At 38.9% G+C, this 19,512-nt stretch overlaps 2 protein-coding genes across 7 annotated transcripts; both read right to left on the bottom strand.

The window, feature by feature from the left end:
- Positions 1 to 1,119: 1,119 nt before the first annotated feature.
- LOC117568699 (insulin-like growth factor-binding protein complex acid labile subunit) lies at positions 1,120 to 5,320 on the bottom strand. 2 transcript variants are annotated; one of them, XR_007955125.1, is made up of 2 exons: positions 2,103 to 3,652; positions 1,120 to 2,030 (listed from the first exon to the last, which is right to left on the bottom strand). XR_007955125.1 is itself a non-coding variant. In XM_034249513.2 (2 exons), exons 1-2 carry the CDS (start codon positions 5,318 to 5,320, stop codon positions 2,672 to 2,674), a joined length of 1,611 nt encoding a protein of 536 aa, XP_034105404.1. In that variant the 3' UTR covers positions 1,120 to 2,671. The 2 variants fall into 2 exon arrangements, 1 of the variants encoding a protein (XP_034105404.1); XM_034249513.2 differs by adding an exon at positions 4,697 to 5,320 and having other exon boundaries at positions 1,120 to 3,658.
- Positions 5,321 to 5,471: 151 nt separating this feature from the next.
- Positions 5,472 to 12,337, bottom strand: LOC117569724 (phospholipid scramblase 1). 5 transcript variants are annotated; one of them, XM_034250992.2, is made up of 6 exons: positions 12,199 to 12,337; positions 11,924 to 12,148; positions 8,750 to 9,026; positions 6,767 to 7,257; positions 6,553 to 6,711; positions 5,472 to 6,343 (listed from the first exon to the last, which is right to left on the bottom strand). In XM_034250992.2, the coding sequence occupies exons 2-6, from the start codon at positions 12,068 to 12,070 to the stop codon at positions 6,284 to 6,286; spliced, it is 1,134 nt and encodes a 377-aa protein (XP_034106883.1). In that variant the 5' UTR covers positions 12,071 to 12,148; positions 12,199 to 12,337; the 3' UTR covers positions 5,472 to 6,283. The 5 variants fall into 5 exon arrangements, with proteins under 5 accessions (XP_034106883.1, XP_034106884.1, XP_051861979.1 ...); XM_034250993.2 differs by lacking the exons at positions 11,924 to 12,148; positions 12,199 to 12,337 and adding an exon at positions 11,125 to 11,254; XM_052006019.1 differs by lacking the exons at positions 11,924 to 12,148; positions 12,199 to 12,337 and adding an exon at positions 10,686 to 10,700.
- Between the last annotated feature and the right edge of the window lie 7,175 nt (positions 12,338 to 19,512).

A 19,512-nucleotide genomic window follows, 5' to 3' on the forward strand; every position in this document is an offset into this window, starting at 1 on the left:
AGTTTTAGTTTAAGTACGGAAATCTTGATCGGATTAATTAAAATTACTTTCTAATGCTAGATATATATGGAAATCTTTCTCGGATTGATTGAAGTTACCTTTTAATACCAAAAAAAATCAGTTTAACTTCATTCACCACTTTGATTTCATTTATCTAAACAGGTAAAGCTTCCCTTACTAAATAGAGCGTGATTGCAGAACTCTCAGGAGGGAAAAGACTTGCCCACAAGGGAAGCGATGGCCACAAAATCAAATGCAATAACTGCAACTGTGGGATAATTACAAATGCATAGAGAGAGAACCACACGAACCACGAAAATGTGTATTGTTATTTCAAGTGGAGTCTGTGCCACATCCGGATTCAAATCCGGCATTTGCATGATGCTTAGTTTGCGATTTGATTTTCATTTTTGTGGCCGTAAACTAGCTGCATTAGAATGTGGCATTTAAACAGCATAGAAAATTGTCATGCTAATTGCAGTAAAAATTGTAAAATATTTGCCAAATATTAATATAAATTGCGACATAAAGTGTGGTGCAATGCGGAGCCACAAAAATGTAATTAGCTTCTGAACGCAATTAATTTCGAAATGCTGCAAATGAAAATTGGGCTGGCCAAGAGGCCACTCGATAATTCCGAGTTGAGAGTCACACCACAGCAACAGCAGCAGCAGCATAGACAGCAGCAAAAAGCACTTCATACACATCAAAAGCAGAGAGCGAGAGAAAATATTGAATTTAGAAAATATTACGCATACGCAATGTGCACCTGAACGTGCATGGTAAAATTTAAAGTCTCCAATGTTTGAACAATGACAAAACTTAGGCCAGCAAATTGATGGGGCTGTGATGTCTCTGACAGCACTGAACGTCATTTCATTTTGACGAGGGTTCAATATTTGCCACACTGTGTGCAACAAGTGTGTCAAGCAAAGAGAAAGAGAGAGGGAGAGAGAGGGAGAAGACATTGAAGCGAGACGAAATGAACGCCTGCTGTTTTCAGTTATCAAATTGTGCAAACAAAACTTTGTACCTAAATTAATTGAAAGGACTTTGTCCAGGTTTCTTAGCATTGCTGTCGACCGCAAAATTCATAAGAAAATTGTTGCCCCAAAAACCTGTGGAAAAACTTTACGCCTTTGACCTGCAATGATTGGGAGAACCGAGAACTCAACCAGGTGTTGAACAATTTCAACCCGAAAGCGACAAAAAAGAACCGCACCAAAAATGTAATGTAATTAAATTAACATTTTTGTGCAAGCAAACTTTGATGAGACCCACATAACGAAGTGCAGAAAGAAAGAAAACATCACTGCTTAGCTGTAATCTCCGGCTAGCCTCGACACGGCATAAAGAACTTTTATTGTAGCTGTCGAGTTGCTAGGCTCCAACATCCTTTTGTCTGTATGTGTGTGTGTCTGTATGTGTGTGAGTTAGGCAAGCAGGCAAGTTAAGCTGCCTGTCTCTCACTTCATTCCTGGCGGTTGCTCCGCTTGCTAGCTAGCTCGCTTGCTTGCCATAATTGCCGCATTCAGCGCAGTGCGTATCTGTGTCCTTATTCCATGTCCTGGCTAAGGCTCCAACTACAGCTCGTGGCTCATGGCTTTGTCTGTGCGCATTGGTGTCGGCTTTTGTCACCTGTGCGTGTGAATGCCTCGAATACTTGTGCTGGCTTTTCAATGCAGTTGCGTGAATATGTTGAAGTTGAACTACTTATTTACCAACAAGTGCCTGCCAATGTGAATTCGTGAATGTGAATGCGAGTGTGAGTGTGAGTATGAGTGTGTGCGTGTGACCTGAGCATAGTTATTCATTTTGAATACTTTTCTCGGTCTGCATATTTGCTTTATGAGAATCAAAAAGTGCGGAAATGCGAAAAACGCCTCGAAAGTGCGCAAATAAATTAGAAAAGTGAATCATTAATTTTATTTCTACTCGTATTAAGTGAATTTACACATTTTTGTGTCAGCATTATTAATTAATCGATTGGCTTATGTTAAATCATAAATCGGCATTTTAGCGCCATTTACCTGTATAATTTATTCATTATTCATTCTCTGATTTTTCAACTCACTCACAATTGCGCAATCTTGAAAACTCACTAACAATTCCCACAGCTCAATTTTCCACGCTTTTTCCGCTCGCGTCCGCCGGAAGTTTGCTTAGCTTCCTTTGCTGCTCACTTCTGACACCCATTCAATCAATCATTTATTCATTAAGTCATGGCCAGCTCAGACTACCTCAGGCCTCAAACTGCCTCAAAACAAATCGCACAATTTTAATAAAAATTCTTAAGTTAAATTACGCTCGACAATCGAGAATGTCGTGTGAAGCATTTCATTCCATTCCATTCCTCTCTGTGTCATTGTCATTTGTCCAACTGTTCGCCTAAGTGGTGTTAAGTATTTGAAAATCTGTGCCATTGCTTTCCCTCTCCCCCTACTTTCCACTCCCCCCACTTCCGGTTTGTTGTGTGGCTTCTTTCTGTTTTATTGTTTTACGACAGTTGGCCAAATACTTTGGCCAGCAAAACTTTTGCGCCTGATGGTCATTCATTTGTCTGTGATTTACGAAGGCCACAACACTCCAACACTCCAACCTCCAACCATCCTGACTCTGAGTCTCCACTAGCATTTAGTGCTATTGATTTATGGCTCCATCGCCAGCCACCTCAAATCTCCTCATAGCTTTCAACAATGCGGTGCGCGCGCACCGCCTCCAAGTCCCTGATGCATTGTCCAAGGGGCGTGACAACGCAGAGTGCTTTCCGGCCACTGTAGTAGGCGCTGTTGGCACTCGCATAGCTCACACCACGACCATGCAGCCAGGCTGTGAGCTCGTCGAGGCAGAGGCACTGCCAGGGATTGCCCTCGATGCGGATGCGTCGCAGCTGCGGCAGCTCGAAGGTGGCAGGCAGAAAGGTTAGCTGATTGTTGTTGATATCCAGCTCGCTTAATTTGTCCAGCGTGTCGAGCACATCCCGCTCGATATCCGTCAGGCGATTCTCACTCAGCGACAACAGCTGCAGGCGACGCAGTGGGGCAAACATGCGAATGTCTAGAGAAATCAACTTGTTGCGCCCCAAGCGCAGCTGTTGCAAGTACGGCAGCGAGGAGAAGGCCAACGGATGCAGTTCCTCGATGTTGTTGTGGCTAAAGTCAAGCTGACTTAGTTGCCGCAACACTCGGTCGCCAAACACATTTGCCGAGATTTGTTTGATGTTGTTCTTGCTCACGTCGAGCAACTGCAACGAAATCAAATTGCCAAAAACTCCATCTGGCAGCTGTCGAATACTGTTGTCCTGCAAGTGCAGGGATTTCAATTTGGTCAGACCTCTAAAAGCAGTTGCAGAGATCTTTGATATTTGATTGTAGTGCAGATCAAGTGACTCCAGATGTTGCAACCTGTTGAAGAGTTCATCCTCCAACACCTTTACATTATTTGCACTGTAGTCGAGCACTTGCAGCTGAGGTGAAACATCAGGCCCAGGACCCACGAATAGGTTCCGTTGTATTGTGTAGATGTTGTTGTTCGACACGTTGAGCACTCGAAGTCGAGGCAGGGAATAGAAGATGGCCATGTCCAGCGTCTCCAGCCAATTGCTGTGCAAATGCAACTCTTCCAGCTTTGGCAGTCCACGCAGACGACACCAAGGGAACTAAGAGAGAAGGGAATCATTTTTAAATGATTAATAAAAGTGAACTATAAACAGGCGAGGAAACAACAAAATATTGAATATAGAAAAATATTATGAAAATCAATATTATTGTTAAATATAAACAGTCAATAAAATAAGTAAATTTAGAATTAAATTGAATAGAAGAAATCAAATTAAATATTAAATATTAAATAATGCAATATGAATTTAGAGTTAGAAATTGTTGAATTTAGCAATTAAATTAAATGCAATCAGAAGGTCGAAAGATTGTGCTCTTAATTCATGCAGTTCAGGTAAAAGAAGTAAGAACTCTATAGTCGAATGTGCTCAACTCAAAACAGTGCGATATTATTCTTTAAATATGCGAAATTAGTATACCGCAAAAATACTGAAATATACCAAAGTACTACATTCAAAATATACTTTACAGTACAGTCTTATAGTCTCTGAGATCTAGATATAGACGGACGGACAGACAGACAGACATGGACATGACTATATCGCTTCGTCAGCTGACGCTGACTAAGAACATTTATACTTTATGTTTTCCACCTGAAGGCACACATTGATAATACCCCTCAATCCTGTAAGTAGTGGGTATACAAATAAAAATTATTATAAATTTAGATATTAAAGTCAATAGAAGAAAGCAAACTGAAAACAAAAAATTACAGTTTAGATTTTGAGTAAGAATGTTTTGTCATTAACAATCAATTGAGATGAAGTCAAGAAGGTCGAAAGTTTATGCTCTTAACATTTATGCTAAAAGTGATGGAAATATTAAATTATTGTTGGCAATAATTATGAGTCGATTTAACAGCTGTAAAATATTTCATATAAAATATGCAATGCATACAAAATAAAAAGGTTTAGAGTGTGTTGCTTGCATTAAACAAAAGTATACAATAATCATAGATTGTCAATAATTATAATGTAGATGCAAATATCGACTGAAGTATTTTTATTCCTTCAAATTGATTTTATTTGTTAATTATTATAGTTCGATTAACGTATTTATTTATTATTGTTCATACTTACATCTCGCACATTATTGTTGCTGATGGATAAATAACGCAGATTGGCATTACTGCCAATGGTTATGTTCTCCTGCTCATTGGTGCTGAGGTCGAGGTGCTGCAAGTACAGTTGCCCCTTGAAGGCATCCGGCTCGACGCTGGCTATTGCATTATTCGAGAAGTTGGCGTAGACGAGATTTGACAGCTGCTTCATTAGTGTGCGTCCAATGAACTGCAAGTCATTGTGGCTGACATCCAAGCTGACCAAAGACGCATTGTCAGCAAAGTGCTTAGCGTGCAGCTCATCCAATTCATTGTGTGATAAGTTGAGCTGTTGCAGTGCTATTAAATCCCTCAAGCCACGTTCGCCCAGAGACACTCCTCCTGCCTCCGATAGATCCAGTTGACGCAGCTTCGACATCTTGTCCAGAATTTGGTCATCACTTTCGATGGCCTTGTGTCCGTTGACAATTTTCACGCTTTGCCAATCCTCTTGCACAAAATGTTGCAGTTGCTCAAAGCTCTCGATCTCATAGCAAACATAGTTCTTATGGGATAACTCTTCGCATTCCTGAACATCTTTTGTGCGTACATCAGAAATTGTGAGACTAACTAAAACTAGAACTAGAACTTGTCGCGACTGCATTGCGAATTCAACTGAAACATCTTAAAACGCAGAACTCAGTGCGTAGCTTTGTTTATTTTTAGTTGCACTTCAAAACTCGTTTCGAAGCCGGTTTCCAATCACAGTTGATGCTAATTGCAGGATGGGTTAACCCATAATCAAAAGAACAACCTTTCCATGTGAACGTCAAAAAGATTGTGTTTATTATATCTGATTGATTCAACATATCTCATATCCCTGATTCCTTATGCCGTCACTTTGAACAATGGTTATATATATTCGAATATACATATATCTACATATAATATACATCGGTTATACACAATGTTTACATCAAAATTGTAACTTGGTTACTTCGTTTAACTGGCAATAAAATGATTAACATGTTTACATATAAATAAATACATCAAGGAACCTACCGAGTACATATTTATATATTATATTTGTCTCTGCAAACAATCAATAGATACAATAAATACATCAAATATATATATCAATATTCTTCAAGCTACTGAATAGTATAATAATAAAATACATGTGTATATACTTTGATTCATACAAATATTTTGATTTATGCTTATGCTTAAGCATTTTGTTTATTGTAGACATTAAGACACTCAAATGTAGATCCATAGTTAAAGTACATTTTGGACATTTCCGTTTTCTCCTGATTATTCATGTGAAATACTTATTCGAAATGTTCTGAAGACAGCAGTTGGTCATAAATTCATAGAAAAGTCAAATACAAAAATGCTTATAACTAAATAATAATATTTAAGTTGTATTCCGGTCTCGACAAACAATAATAATATCTTCAAATATTTAAGGTAGAACAATGATTGAGAAACTTGGTTATTTCAATGCGGCTTCGGTTTGCTTTGGCCATAGGAGACTAGTTTGCGATAGTTGATTTCAACGATTAAGCTTTTAGAGGAATAAAAAGTCCATACACGCTAAAGGATATTTAATTATACACGGAAGCCGCTAAAACATTCCAGGGCGATCCGATTCGCGATTTCCAGACTTCTCAAAGAACATTGCATCCTAAAAGAAATAAATAGCAAACATTATCAAGGGCAAATTAATTAAATTGCGGATAAAGCTTATTCAGTAGCAAAGTAAATTGAAGCTTGGACTGCGGATGGGGGGCTGGGGTGGAAATTCTTTTACCTCGTCAGCCAATGTGTCATGAGTATTAAACGATAGAACTGAATGATACAGACTGCAATTAGATAACAATGGATGATGCTTACAATAAGGAACGTGGCGCCCAGCAGCACGGCTTTCATGCGAACATCCAAGTCAAGTGGAAAAGTGATGCCGAAGAAATCGGCATCCGTGAAGATTTCACGAGCTAAGCCCGACCACTGCTTGGAGATCTTTCCCACCTTCTCGCCGGTAAGCGAGACAATCTGTAATTGAAAATCGTATTTAAAACTGGCTTATAAACAGAGCGAAAGTACTCACATTGAACTCGACATCGCCGCAGAGCGAGAAGGTGCAGAAGGGACCTTCGATGCGGAGCACAGTGTCGCCCAGGTGATTGAGAATACGGAACGAGGGCGAGCAGATGGACCACTCCTGCTCGATGGAGCCAATGGGATTGCCGGGTGGAGCCGAGACCTCCATGGTCTGCAGGCAGCAGGGGAAGCAACAGGCCGAGCATGCCAATGGACGGTACATGTGAATGACCTCTTGCTGGTAATTATCAAAGACTTTCATATCGAAGGGGCGAGCCGGACCGCAACAGTTGCGGGTGCAGCAATCGTTGTCCTCAGCCGCAAAGTAGACCTTCTGGCCGAGCGCGTTTTTGATTGAAAACTTATTGTTGGTCTCGAAGCCGGTGAATGCCTCGAGCAGCTCCACCTTCTGCTTAACTAAAAGCTGGTCGATACTCGTAAGGTATTCCAATCCGCGCGGACAGTTCGGAATTCCTGTAGGTATACTCATCCAGTCGCCTGTGGAAAAGAACATAACAACATTAATCAAAGTATGTGTACGCAAATTGTAAAATTCCTTCGTCAAACGTGGGCGGCCCACAAAAGCGTGTCAATTGGTCAATGTCGCCGTCATTGTCGTCGTTACTGTCATCGTGCCAATTGCTCAACGTCATATGGAAACTGCCTAATTGAGGGCATTTACAATGGACCGCAAACGAACCCGAGCCCGAACCCGACCTCAGGCATGGCGGGTTATTGTGCTGTTTACGCCACTCAACGAACGCTGCTTGATTTTATATCTAATCTTGGCGCGGCCTTAGATAACTTTTACGACACATCCAATATACCCATCAAGAGTCCCGACGAATTTATAATTTCATCACAATGGAGAGGCGGCTATCTTTGGCACGTATCTCTCTCTCTCTCTCTCTCTCTCTCTCTCAAGATGTAATATATCTTTTTTTATGGCCTCAGCTGGGATTAAAGTAACCTTGAAGGGTTGCCAATTCAACATTTCAATCTCACCTCTTGTCCTCATCACTCATATAGAACTCGTAGCCCTTGCGCTTGGCCGATTTATTCAATCGCATCGTGTGTCTGAACTTCTTGGGCAGCGGTTTGTTGGCCTCACGGCAGACCAACTGCTTCAGAGTCTGGGATCTGGTGCAGAAATAGCTGTACTTGTTGTACAGTGTGTGCCAAATGAAGCGTAAGACCTTTGACCCACTGCTGACGCCAGCCTCAGTCGTTGGTGTTGCGCCCTCTCTGTGGTCCACCGAGTCGGCTTTGGTTAGATCCAATGTGGAAATGTAATTCGAGCTGCAGGCTGGGACTGCAACTGCGGTTGCCACTGCGACCGACTGTGGCATCGTTGAACGAGATTTGAACGAGAATTGGAACTGACTAAATGCGACTGCTCTCGATGCTGCTGCGAACCGAACTAAGTTGACGTGCCGGAAAAATCATCGTTGTAGCATCAACATAGCCGAACGTGTTTTAAATAGCGCTTTGTATTATTTTATTGGTTCAATTAAGGCGATAAGACCGACTGTCCTCCTCCTCCGTGAGTAAACGCGTTTGGTGTGTAAACAACACAACCAACAATGACAATGACAACGAGAACAACGATGATAACTTCCAGCTGATAGCTCATATCATAATAGGTGTCTTTTGGTTCGCATCTCGGTAACAAATTTACACAGAACACATCTCACTTCAAATATTTACAGTTCTGATTTTGGGGTGCTAATAGAAAACTATGCTTTGAAGTCTGCCGCTGCTGTTGCAGCTGCAGTTGAAGCTGATGTTAACCACTGTGCAGTCAGTCAACGTGGTTCATTGGCAGTGGACTTGTGATTATCACCACGACAGTGCAATGACATCGATCTCTGCTCTGTTTTGAGCTGTGCTCTGAGCAGAACTCGTTCGTCATTGATTGTCTCTCTCGTGTGTTTGCATATTATCAGTCTGCTGCTGATTGTCAACTGTCCCCATTTCTAGCATTGCTCACCTCCTGGTCCACCCTGCTGTGGCTGACCCGGCTGCATGCCTGGTTGCGTGATAATCGGCTGTCCAGGCGGACCATATGGCTGTGGTGGCCCTGGAGGCTGTGCCGGTCCAGGTGGATAGCCATAAGGCTGAGTCACTTGCACTGGACCTCCTGGTACTCCGGCGCCAGCGCCAAACGGAACTGGAGCTCCTCCTCCTCCTCCTCCGGTGTTGTATGCTTCTGAGTACGGCATTTGTGGAACTGGAGCGTATCCTTGTGGCGCAGCCGGTGCAAAACCCTGAAGACATAAATTCGATATTATTTCTATTCACAAATTCAATGTGTGTGGAGTTTAATTCACTTAGTTGACCACAACGTTGAGTGCATCGATAAGTTTCATTGTGCATTATAAATTAATCATTCACTTAGTTGAGTGCATTGATAAGTTGCATTTTGAATTAATCATTCACAAGTTTCAGACACTATCTAATCTATAAAGTCAATAAATAATTTATGGTGCCTTGCGTAATAACTTCCTTTTTTAATAAGTACTAAATAAATAAAGATTTTTATTTTACAAACAAATTCACCTTACTTTTTACCCACAGTAGAACATAAGTGATTACCTTTTCGGGTATTAATGTTCTTTAATTGCTCATCAATAATATATAAATATATTTTATGGGAACAGAGATAATTATTCTTCATAATTATACCCGCTACCCATAGGGTAGAAGGGTATTATAACTTTGTGCCGGCAGGAAATGTATGTAACAGGTAGAAGGAGGCATCTCCGACCCTATAAAGTATATATATTCTTGATCAGCGTCAACAGCCGAGACGATCTAGCCATGTCCGTCTGTCCGTCTGTGTGTATGTCCGTCTGTCCGTCCGTCCGTATGAAACACTGGATCTCAGAGACTATAAGAGATAGAGCTATAATCTTTTTTCGACAGCATTTGTTATGTTTGCACGCAGATCAAGTTTGTTTTAAATTTTTGCCACGCCCACATCCGCCCCCGCAAATCAATGAATTCGAATAACAAGCGTAATTTTCAAGCTACAGCTGCGAATTTTTGGTGTATACAATAATAACTATAGAATTTATGATTTCTGACCATTTGGTATATTTTTAGTATTTTTTTAGTACTTTCGGTATATTTTGAAAATAATACCGTAATATTTTGCCTTTATTAAAAATGGGGAGCGGGTATCTCACAGTCGAGCACACTCGACTGTAACTTTCTTACTTGTTTAAACATGCTATTAATCATTTGTCAATCTTTTCTAAATATGTACTTTAAATAATACAAAGTAAACAATTTGGTTTCATTTTTTTGTATTATGTCATTAGATAACAAGTAAAAGCGCTTTATTCAAAATTACTTGAATACGAGACACACGAGTCTTTAGTCAAATGGCACTTGAATATGCAGTTGTGCTTAATTTTGAGAGAATCAAATACTCTTTAAATGGCAAAACAACAATATAAGTATTTATATGCTTGTGTATTTTGACAAATTACAAACTACACATATAAACACACTAAAGCAAAACGTTTTCCTTCTATTTCTATTTCTTTCTTCTTCCAAAAACACTTTCAAAATGTATAATTTATACTTGACGTGATAAACCATTTACTTTCATAACTATACCGTCAAATAACAAATATTGTTAAAATCGACTACAAGATATGCGGGGCCACTTAATTTTTAATCACAAGCAGTACACATAACTTATCTCAAGTTATACACAATACACTCAAAAAAATTCTTATAGTTCTGGATTCTTATCAAATATTCCTCAATATTACAAAAGCTATGTTGTAGGAATTTGTTAAAGACACTGTCTAAAATATTGTTTTAATTCTGAATTCTTATAAAAGATTCATAAAAACTACGAAAGCTATGTTGAAATTTTATAAACAAACTGTATAAAAAAAAAATATAGTTCATACCAAAACAAATATTCAACTTTTCTTATGTATAATATTCCAAATACAGCAATCCACTCTGTTCAGCTAAGCAAGTTAAACTGATTTAATTGATTTATTGTCGATGCAGATAAGGCTTCTGTCAGTTCCGTCTGCTATATCAGATAGCATATAAAGAAACGATCGTGCAAGAATCAATGTTCCGTATGAACTTTGTTGTTTCATGAAATATTATCTGTGCGTGCTCCGAATAAAAGCTTATGTGTAAATAATAAGTTCCTTGATAATCTTATGATGAAATCAGAGACTCTCTATCTAAAGAAGAGTTCATATTTATTTCGAATTTCACAGCCAGCAATGCAACTTGTTATGCTTGAGCACAATTCATTCTAAGAATTAGGTTTCTATATCTATGGGTATCATTTTTTCATGAGAACTTTTATGTGGCGAGCAGCAAACTCACCAATTAAAATATCTCCTTGGAATTGCGCAGTATTAGCAAAAGCGAACGGGAATTGCTATTTTATACTGTATTGTGAAGATCCGGGAGAAATAAAATATGATGCGGTTGGGTGCAGAAACAAACGAAGACTGCTGATTATTTTCTTCGATTGTTCTAGCGACTTGTTTTCGGCACTGCCCCAAAAAAAAAAACAAAAAACGCATGAAACCAGTTAACAATTAAATACAGAAATAAAATTAGCTGACTTTCTATCTACACATATGTTAATTAATGACATTTGGAAATAGCAGAGAAATTGCATAAGCTCAATTTGTACTTACACTGAGAACTTGTGAACTTGAAATGGCTTTTTTAGTTTAGAAAACGAAACTCTTTGCGGTAGCAATATTTTCGACTAAGTGAATCAAACTCAAACAAGAACTAAAATAATAGAGGGCAAAGTGTTCAGCGGTTTTGAGTGACGTCATATAACGGAATATTCGCTAATCTTTTTTATATCCACAAGCCGCCAATCTTAGGTTAATACACACACACACACAATGGTTAGCTTTGTTCATTGTATGTGTATGTTTGTGTGCATGAATGTATTGCTCATGTTGGACGGACAACGCCCCCAAAAAACTACATAATTGGTTGGCTGAGGTGGCAGTCCTACACACATACATACAAACATACATTGTTGCTGTGTATTATTTTCCTTTCGAACGGTGTAGTACTTATGCACTAGCGAATTCGCTATACCGAAAGGAAGCAGTGTCAGTGTTCCATGAGCGCCAACGCCCCCTTTATAAATACTCACATAGTTAACAGGCTGTGTCGGCGGCCCTGCTGGTGGATACGGTGCGACCGGGGGCGGGAATGGGGCGCCGCCATCAGCTGGTGGAGCATTCGGCGGATAGTAGCCGGGTGGCACGTATCCACCTTTATTGATGTTGTTCATGTTCATGCTTCGGTTTGTTTTGGATGCTTTTGTTTAGTTTGTTGTGCGTCGATGCTGGGAAGATCAACGGAAGCACACCGCAAGCTGAAATGTTATTATTAGAACACGTTTTGCATTGTTTATACACCACATACCGTTTTCACTCGCTTTTTTTGCTGGTAAATATTTATTGTGCAATTAATTAATATGTGTATTCCAGAATTTCTTGTTTTTCTCTTTTTGCAGAGCTTTCTGAAAGCTATGACAGCTCAGCTGAGACCAAATGAAGAATTTATAAAGATATCTCTTTGAATGCCGGCTAAATATACCGAAACAAAAAAATCCCTCAAAGCGTCACCTGGTTACTCTACAATATATTTTTTGGTATATTTCAAAACGTATATAAAAAAAGGCGCGTATTTTAAAAACCGAGCGTGCGAAGCGAAAACGAAACAACATCTGTTATAGACTTAGTTAACATCGTGTAGTAGCCAACAGATGTCGCCACAGCGCAAGCAGGTCAAATATAGATGGCGCCAGGCAAAAGTATTTCACGCTGCCTGATCATAGATGGCGGTAGTGAAAAATCCAAATTTGAAATTGTGGTTTATTACAACTTGTTTCTTGAAATCGAAAAGTTTATTAATAAAATACATGTTCAATATTTGTTAATGATTTAATCTTATCTATATTTGTGTAGCTTTGTTCACATGGCCACTTCATGAATTTAGCTGCTTTTTCTTATCAACAAAACCGCCATTTTCACAAACACACTTACACGCACATACACACTCCACATTTTTTCTAATGCGCAAATTCTATGCGAGGGTGCGAGAGCGACAAGGAGAGGAAGAGGGAGACATGGAGTGAAAGAGAGCATTGAGCATTGAGAGGGTGGCGTAGTTAGCGCACATAAAAAATGGCGGTTTCCGACGCAGGCAAACATAGAAAAAAATTGCCGGACGAGAAAACGTCCCGTTACCCGCCACCCCTGCTAACTGAGGGAGTGCGAGAGAGTGCGAGCGAGAAAGCGTGAGCAAGCGAGTGAGGGAGTAAGGGAGAAGGAAAGGTTAGCTAAAAAAAAATGCCATAAAAAATATAGGAAAAAAAACATAGCAAGCAAAATCCACCCCGTGGCAGAGGAACAACAAGCAGACGTCACTCACACACACACACACGCACACATTGACATCGTAATTACCAATACAAATGCAAAGTGCGCCGCAGCAATCGTCATCATCATCATCATTTGGAACAACGCCCCGCTCCCTGCAGCCACCCACTAGATGGCGCTTTGCTTTGCTTTAGTTGCTCCTCCTCCTCCCCACGCTCCTCATGAACCAGCAGCAGGTCAGGGCAAAAGCAAAGCCAACAAACCGAAGAGCGAAAAAAGAATGAAAGAAAGAAAGAAATAGTTGAAATGAGCGCCTTAATGCGCCATATAACGCGATATTAATGCAGTTGTATATGTGACTGTGTGTGTTTGTGAGTTGCGAATGTGCGGGTTGTGTGTGAGAGAGAGCGAGAAAGAGAGGGAGAGAGTTTAGCACATTCAATTAGTTGCCATTGCTTTTGGCTTGGCAACAGCAAAGGCAAAAAAAAAGCAGCAACTACTCGACAACAACAACAACAACAGCGACGACAGCGAGCATCATTTTTTGCGGTTGGCAACCAACACAAAAGCGCCTCTTCCCCTTTGGGCTTTTGCTGCCACCCACAGACGACCTCGACCTCAACTCTTTGCTGCAACCAAATCCAAAGCCAACTGGCAACTGGCGGCAGCAGCTGTCGCTTCAGTGCATCAAAATCTCGAAAAATCAGGCAGCCGGCAAACATAATACAGCTCGCGATTCATGCGGGTTGCTGCCCACCAGCCCACCAGCCCACCTGCCACGCTCCCCTCTCCCATCGATTGTAGTGGGAGCAGAGCTCACAGGGATCAGCTCTCAGCTCATTAGCCGCATTCGTTGCGTCTTTAAAGTTTATCTTCTTCTGTTTATTTATGGCCAACTTCAACTAATTTATCTGTTTTGTCCACTTTGGTCCGTTATCGAAAGCAAAAGTCGCCTTCAATGAGCTGTTGTGGCCATAAATCAAGTTTCCCAGAGCTTCTAATACGCCAAGCTGATCTTTTTGCATTTTTATTGTGTGAGCGAGCGACAGCCAGAAAAAACATCTGCTTCCTCGCGATGAGATACTTTCGATATCTGCAAGATACGACAAACTCCTTCCACAGACTGCGAATGAATGATGTTCCAATGATCCAATGTTGCGATGTTGCGATGTTCCTTTGTCCCTTTTGGCACGTGTCCATTCCGAGTGCCGAATTCACATTCACATTCGCGTTCGAATGATGATGACCGACATCTGATAGACAGATTGATGAGAGTTCGATAAACTTAAAGCGGACAACGAATAACGCAGACTGCATCGAATCAAAATAAACAAGGCGACAGCCGAATGTGAAGGTAAACACTAATTTGTAAATATTCCTAAACTAATACTAAGTGAAATTCCTAATACTAAGTGAAATTCCTAATACTAAATGAAATTCCTAATACTAAATTAAATTTATTTAAAAATTGTACTTTCATTAGACAAACTATGATTAACAAGTGATTAACTATTGATTAACACATTTTTAATTTAATTTTATTTTAAATACAATCAGTTATGTATATCAAATTATTTAATTTCGAATTAGATTATTCAATTAATATATTTTTACAAATTTTAAATCACCTTGAAGTCAAAAATGACAAATGATATATCCACATCTACTCGTCATTGTATAACACACAATAATTTATTTGTTGTCGAATATTTTTTTGCTCGTTTCTTCATCTTTCTCTTAGTAGCTTATCTTAAAGGCATCTGTATTAAGCAATTTGAAAAATGCCATAATTCATGCTATACTTAAGCCATTGCGAGTATTATAATTAACTTTAAAGTCAACTGCCGATTTCTCAATTGTCCACAGTTAATCACAAATTGCGATTAACAAATATCTACGATTCTCCACTATTCTCAATATTACAATCAAAAAAATTAAAAATTAATTCTAACTAAATTCTAAACTTAAAACTTTAAACTTTGCCAGGCAAAAATTCAAATTGAAACTAAATAACATAAAAAATTGGTAATACATTGCAATGCATAAAGTTGAACGCTTAATTAGTTGAAATTTATCTCTTTATATAAATCTTGAATTTCATAGATACATAAATAAATATATAATTAAAATTTCAATGTACAACTATTGCAGAACTAAACTATTTTGTAAATACTTTTGGCTGTGTGTCCTTCGGCAATTAATTAACTGATTTAATACTTAAAGTTATATAATATATGAATATATATAATGAATGGATCGCAAATCAACATTTTAAGTTAAAGGAGTGGCCAGCACAGAGTCCTGATGTCAATCCGATCGAAAATTTGGGGTCGATAGTTAAAAGATGATTGGGACTCTACGAATCAGTACCAGCAAGCTAGCCCGAGATGCAGCATCGAGTCCAGCAAGAATGAAGAGCTATTCAAAAAAAAATTATATTAAATTTGGTGGAAAATATACCAGAATGAATAAATATCACAATTAAAAATATCGGTCTTTGGACCAAGTATTAAAAAAAAGCTTTTGTTGAAAAGTGTTCAAAATGAACATAACTGAGTACATGCGAGTTTTTTTTGTTTTTTATTTCTTAAATAAACCAATTAGTTTTTTTTGTTATATTTTGTATAAGATTTTGTTAATAAATATTCAAAGAATAAACAAAATAAATTTTGGTTCATTTACTTCATTAATAACTTTTTTAGTCGAATCCAAAGTCAGTAGTTGCAATCATGTACTCAGTCTTGCACGCCACTGTATATAATGTAATTATCTTTAAAATTATTTTCTTTTTCAATTCTTTTACCGATTTAATATTTATATACTTATAAAAATATAATCTTCTTTAAAATGTACTTAATATAAGTATGTTAGTTGCTGAAAATTGATTTTCTGTTCTCTACAAATCTGAATTTGTAAAATAAATCCGTTTAAAACGGTAATCATTTAAATACATTTTAAATTATAAACAATCTAAAATTTGTTAACCAATTGATAAACATTTTGTGAATATAAACTTCCCCGTACCTTCGAAACACTGTGCGACAATGTCCGGCAATATTTTGGTGTCAATGTGAAGGACAAGAGCAGAAGCAGCAAAAGCAGAAGGAGAAGGAGAAGGACAAGCAGAAGGAGGTGAATGCAATTGCATTTGGTCAACAGTTGGTTGTTGACTGTTGGCCTCAACTGAGCCCAGCTGTGGCAGTGACAACGCAAAAAGAGAAACAAGTCAAAAGCGAGAGGGGGAAGGGGAAGGGGAAGGAGCAAGCACGAGGTCATGTGCAGCACACACATATGAAAGCTATGTGTATATAGGAACGAGTATGTGGCACATGGAGAATTGCCATGGCAATGCAATCAGGTTAAAGAATGACCGGAAATGCAGACACACACACTCACACACACAGTCACACACACTCATACACTCACACACACACACAGACAGAGAGAACGTCACCTGTGATTGCAGGGAATACGCACAAGTCGCTTGACCTGGGTCAGGGTTTCATTTCTCTCGACTGCTTTTGGGTCACTTAGCCGAGAAAAGGGTGAACTAGAAAGAGAAGGAGAACGTTAACGAGAGCAAGAGAGAGAGAGAGAGAGCGTGAAAGTGTTTGCTGCTTAATTGCTTAATTACCATCCAGTCCAGCCTTTGGCTCAGCTAACTAGGTCAGCAGCAGCGTGGCATAACAAGCCAAAAGGGTTTATATATAGTACTCCAGATATATATATATATATATACACCCGGTATTATACGCAGCGTGGATCTTAATGAGTTTTATTTTATTTTCCCTTCGTTTTTTTTCTATTACATTCCGGCAAGCGTCCGTTTTCTAATTAAAAGCACAATGACCCGGGCTGGCGACCCTTTTTCGCTGGCTCGTTAATGAGTCGACACGCACTTCGAGGGGGTTGAGGAGGGGTCAAGGGGGTTTCTGAGCTGGCGCGCAATTAATTATCAAGTGTTGAACTTGAACTTGGCACCGCGGCAAAAGGCGCTTAAAGCAGCGCCAAGGCGCTTATTGATTTTACCACAGAGCAAAGAGAAAGGGAGAGAGAGAAAAAGAGTGGGAAAGAGAGGAAGACTCGCTTTGTCTGCTGGTCACATATCATGACCAAAAGATTTAAATCAAAGCTGACAGCAACGACAACAACAACAAAAGTTCACTTTTTTTTAACCCCTTCGCATTGTTGCGAACTCAAACCCTTTTTTTGTCTCGCATTTGCATTGGACTTTGGGCAGAACTTTGACAGGATGCTGCTACACGGTAATTGCTTATTTAAGCGCGCGTTCGTCCTTTTACGGGATGCCACGATGCCACGATGCCAGGATGCTGGCAATCTACAACATCGACGCAACGTACAACGAACAAAAACGGAGTAGAACACTGAAAACAAAGCCAAAGCAAATGCCGCGTGTAATTATTGGACGGGTCGAAGGACAGCGACAGGGTAAGGGTAAGGGGCAGGGGAAAGGGGCTGACTGAGTAGCCAGCCAGTCATCCGGGCAGCTGTCTAGCCAGTCTCTGCCTCAGTCTCTGCTCTGACCAGCTCGAAATGAACTGCAAATCAAACAAGAACTCAACATGTTCCTCATGCGTGCATATTAAAAATGTTTTAAAATGAAATTTCGGCAGCGGCAACTCTTTTTTTTCTACACCCTGTACGAATTAAAGGCAGCTTGAAGGGTATGTTAAGGGAGAGGGAATGCCAGCAAACGATTTAAACATAGTAGATAGTCTATTATGATATTTGTTCTTGATAGTAAACTTTACTACATCTGAAACAAAATTGAATACACAAAACGTAATAAAGGTAAATTTAATGTACTTACAAAAATAAACACTTTTTTTCCATATACACTAAACTATAGATTAAACTATCTTGATTTAAGATTGTTGTAAAAATAGAAATACAAATTTTGATATTAGATTTTTAGGTTGAAACAATCTTAAATGAAGATTTTTATGCTAACATATTTTTACATTTTACGACTGAAAACATTTTATTTTAAGATTAATAAGTTGATTTAAGAATGTTGTATTCTAGATTGATAAGTAGATTGCAATTCTTGATTTAAAATTTGATATAGTTTACTATGAGAAGAAGTAAAAATGATTAGATATTCATTATATTATTCACACGGAAATCAAAAAGATGTTAAAATCAAGAATAAAATCTTGATAAAGTTTACTATGACAACAAGTAAAATGATTAAATAAAACTCAAGAATACAAAAAAATCAATAATAAAATCTTGAATCAAAATTATATAATCAACACTTAACCAAGAAGGTTTATCCTTAAATCAAGATCAAAAATCTATAAAAATTCAAATTGCCCAATCTTTAAATTTAAGATAATGATCTCGTTTCAAGAATGGAAAAGTCTCTAAACGGAACCAAGAAGGCAAAATCTTATATCAAAATGTTTTATATACATAACTGAAGAAAATACAAAATCTAAGTAGAACTTGAATACATAAATATTATTAATAAAATTCGATTATGAATTTCTAATAATAGTAAATAAATAAATATAATGAAAACTTTCTTGGCCGGACATTAAAGCTGTAGGCTATGAGAGTTTTCTCTGCATTCAATATAAAATAATCTTTTAAAGTTGTAAATTCGTTTGTTGTAGGGTATTCTGTAGTCGCGCACTCTTTAGCAAACAACTCTTGCCTTTTTTTCAGCACTTCTTGTGTGTTGTAGGAAAAGGGTTAAGGCTTTTGTTGTGCAACCAACTGTGAGCTTAGGTCCTGTGATCCTGTGCGATGTGTGACTGTATGTGTGTGTGCATGTGTGTGTGTCGTGGACACAAAACTGGTTTGCAGCTGTCATTATCTAGTCTGGGCCATCGGCTGGCTAACACCGCTTGAGCTAGAGTAGAACTTAAGCCAAGGGTCAGCCGCAGGGTTGATCGAACCACGCCAAACCTCGATGCCTGATAGATGGATGAATGGATGAATGATGATGCTGCTTGATGCCGAGGTTTTCACAGCCTGGCGCGTTTGGTTAGCCGATAAGCAAAGCGCTTAGCAATGCAAACTCATTGCCAATAACCATAACAATAACATTAGCAATTGCAGAACTAAACTCTTTTAGTGAGAGAGAGAGGGGGGAGAAAAAGCTGCTGTGGCCATAAATTATAACGAGTTGGCTGTATTTGGTGGGCATGAACAAACATACGGGCAAAATATGTTGAAACATTTTTCAATTTTAATGACACCAAATGAACGTGTGGAGCAGCCAACTCAGACTCAACTCTGGCAACTCAGCTAGCCAACAAGTCGGCTCATAGAACTCATACAACAGACTTCGAGTTCAACTCGAGCCAGACTCGAGAAATAACAGAAA

This window comes from Drosophila albomicans, chromosome 3 (assembly GCF_009650485.2).
Source record: "Drosophila albomicans strain 15112-1751.03 chromosome 3, ASM965048v2, whole genome shotgun sequence".
Classification (NCBI taxonomy): Eukaryota; Metazoa; Arthropoda; class Insecta; order Diptera; family Drosophilidae; genus Drosophila; species Drosophila albomicans.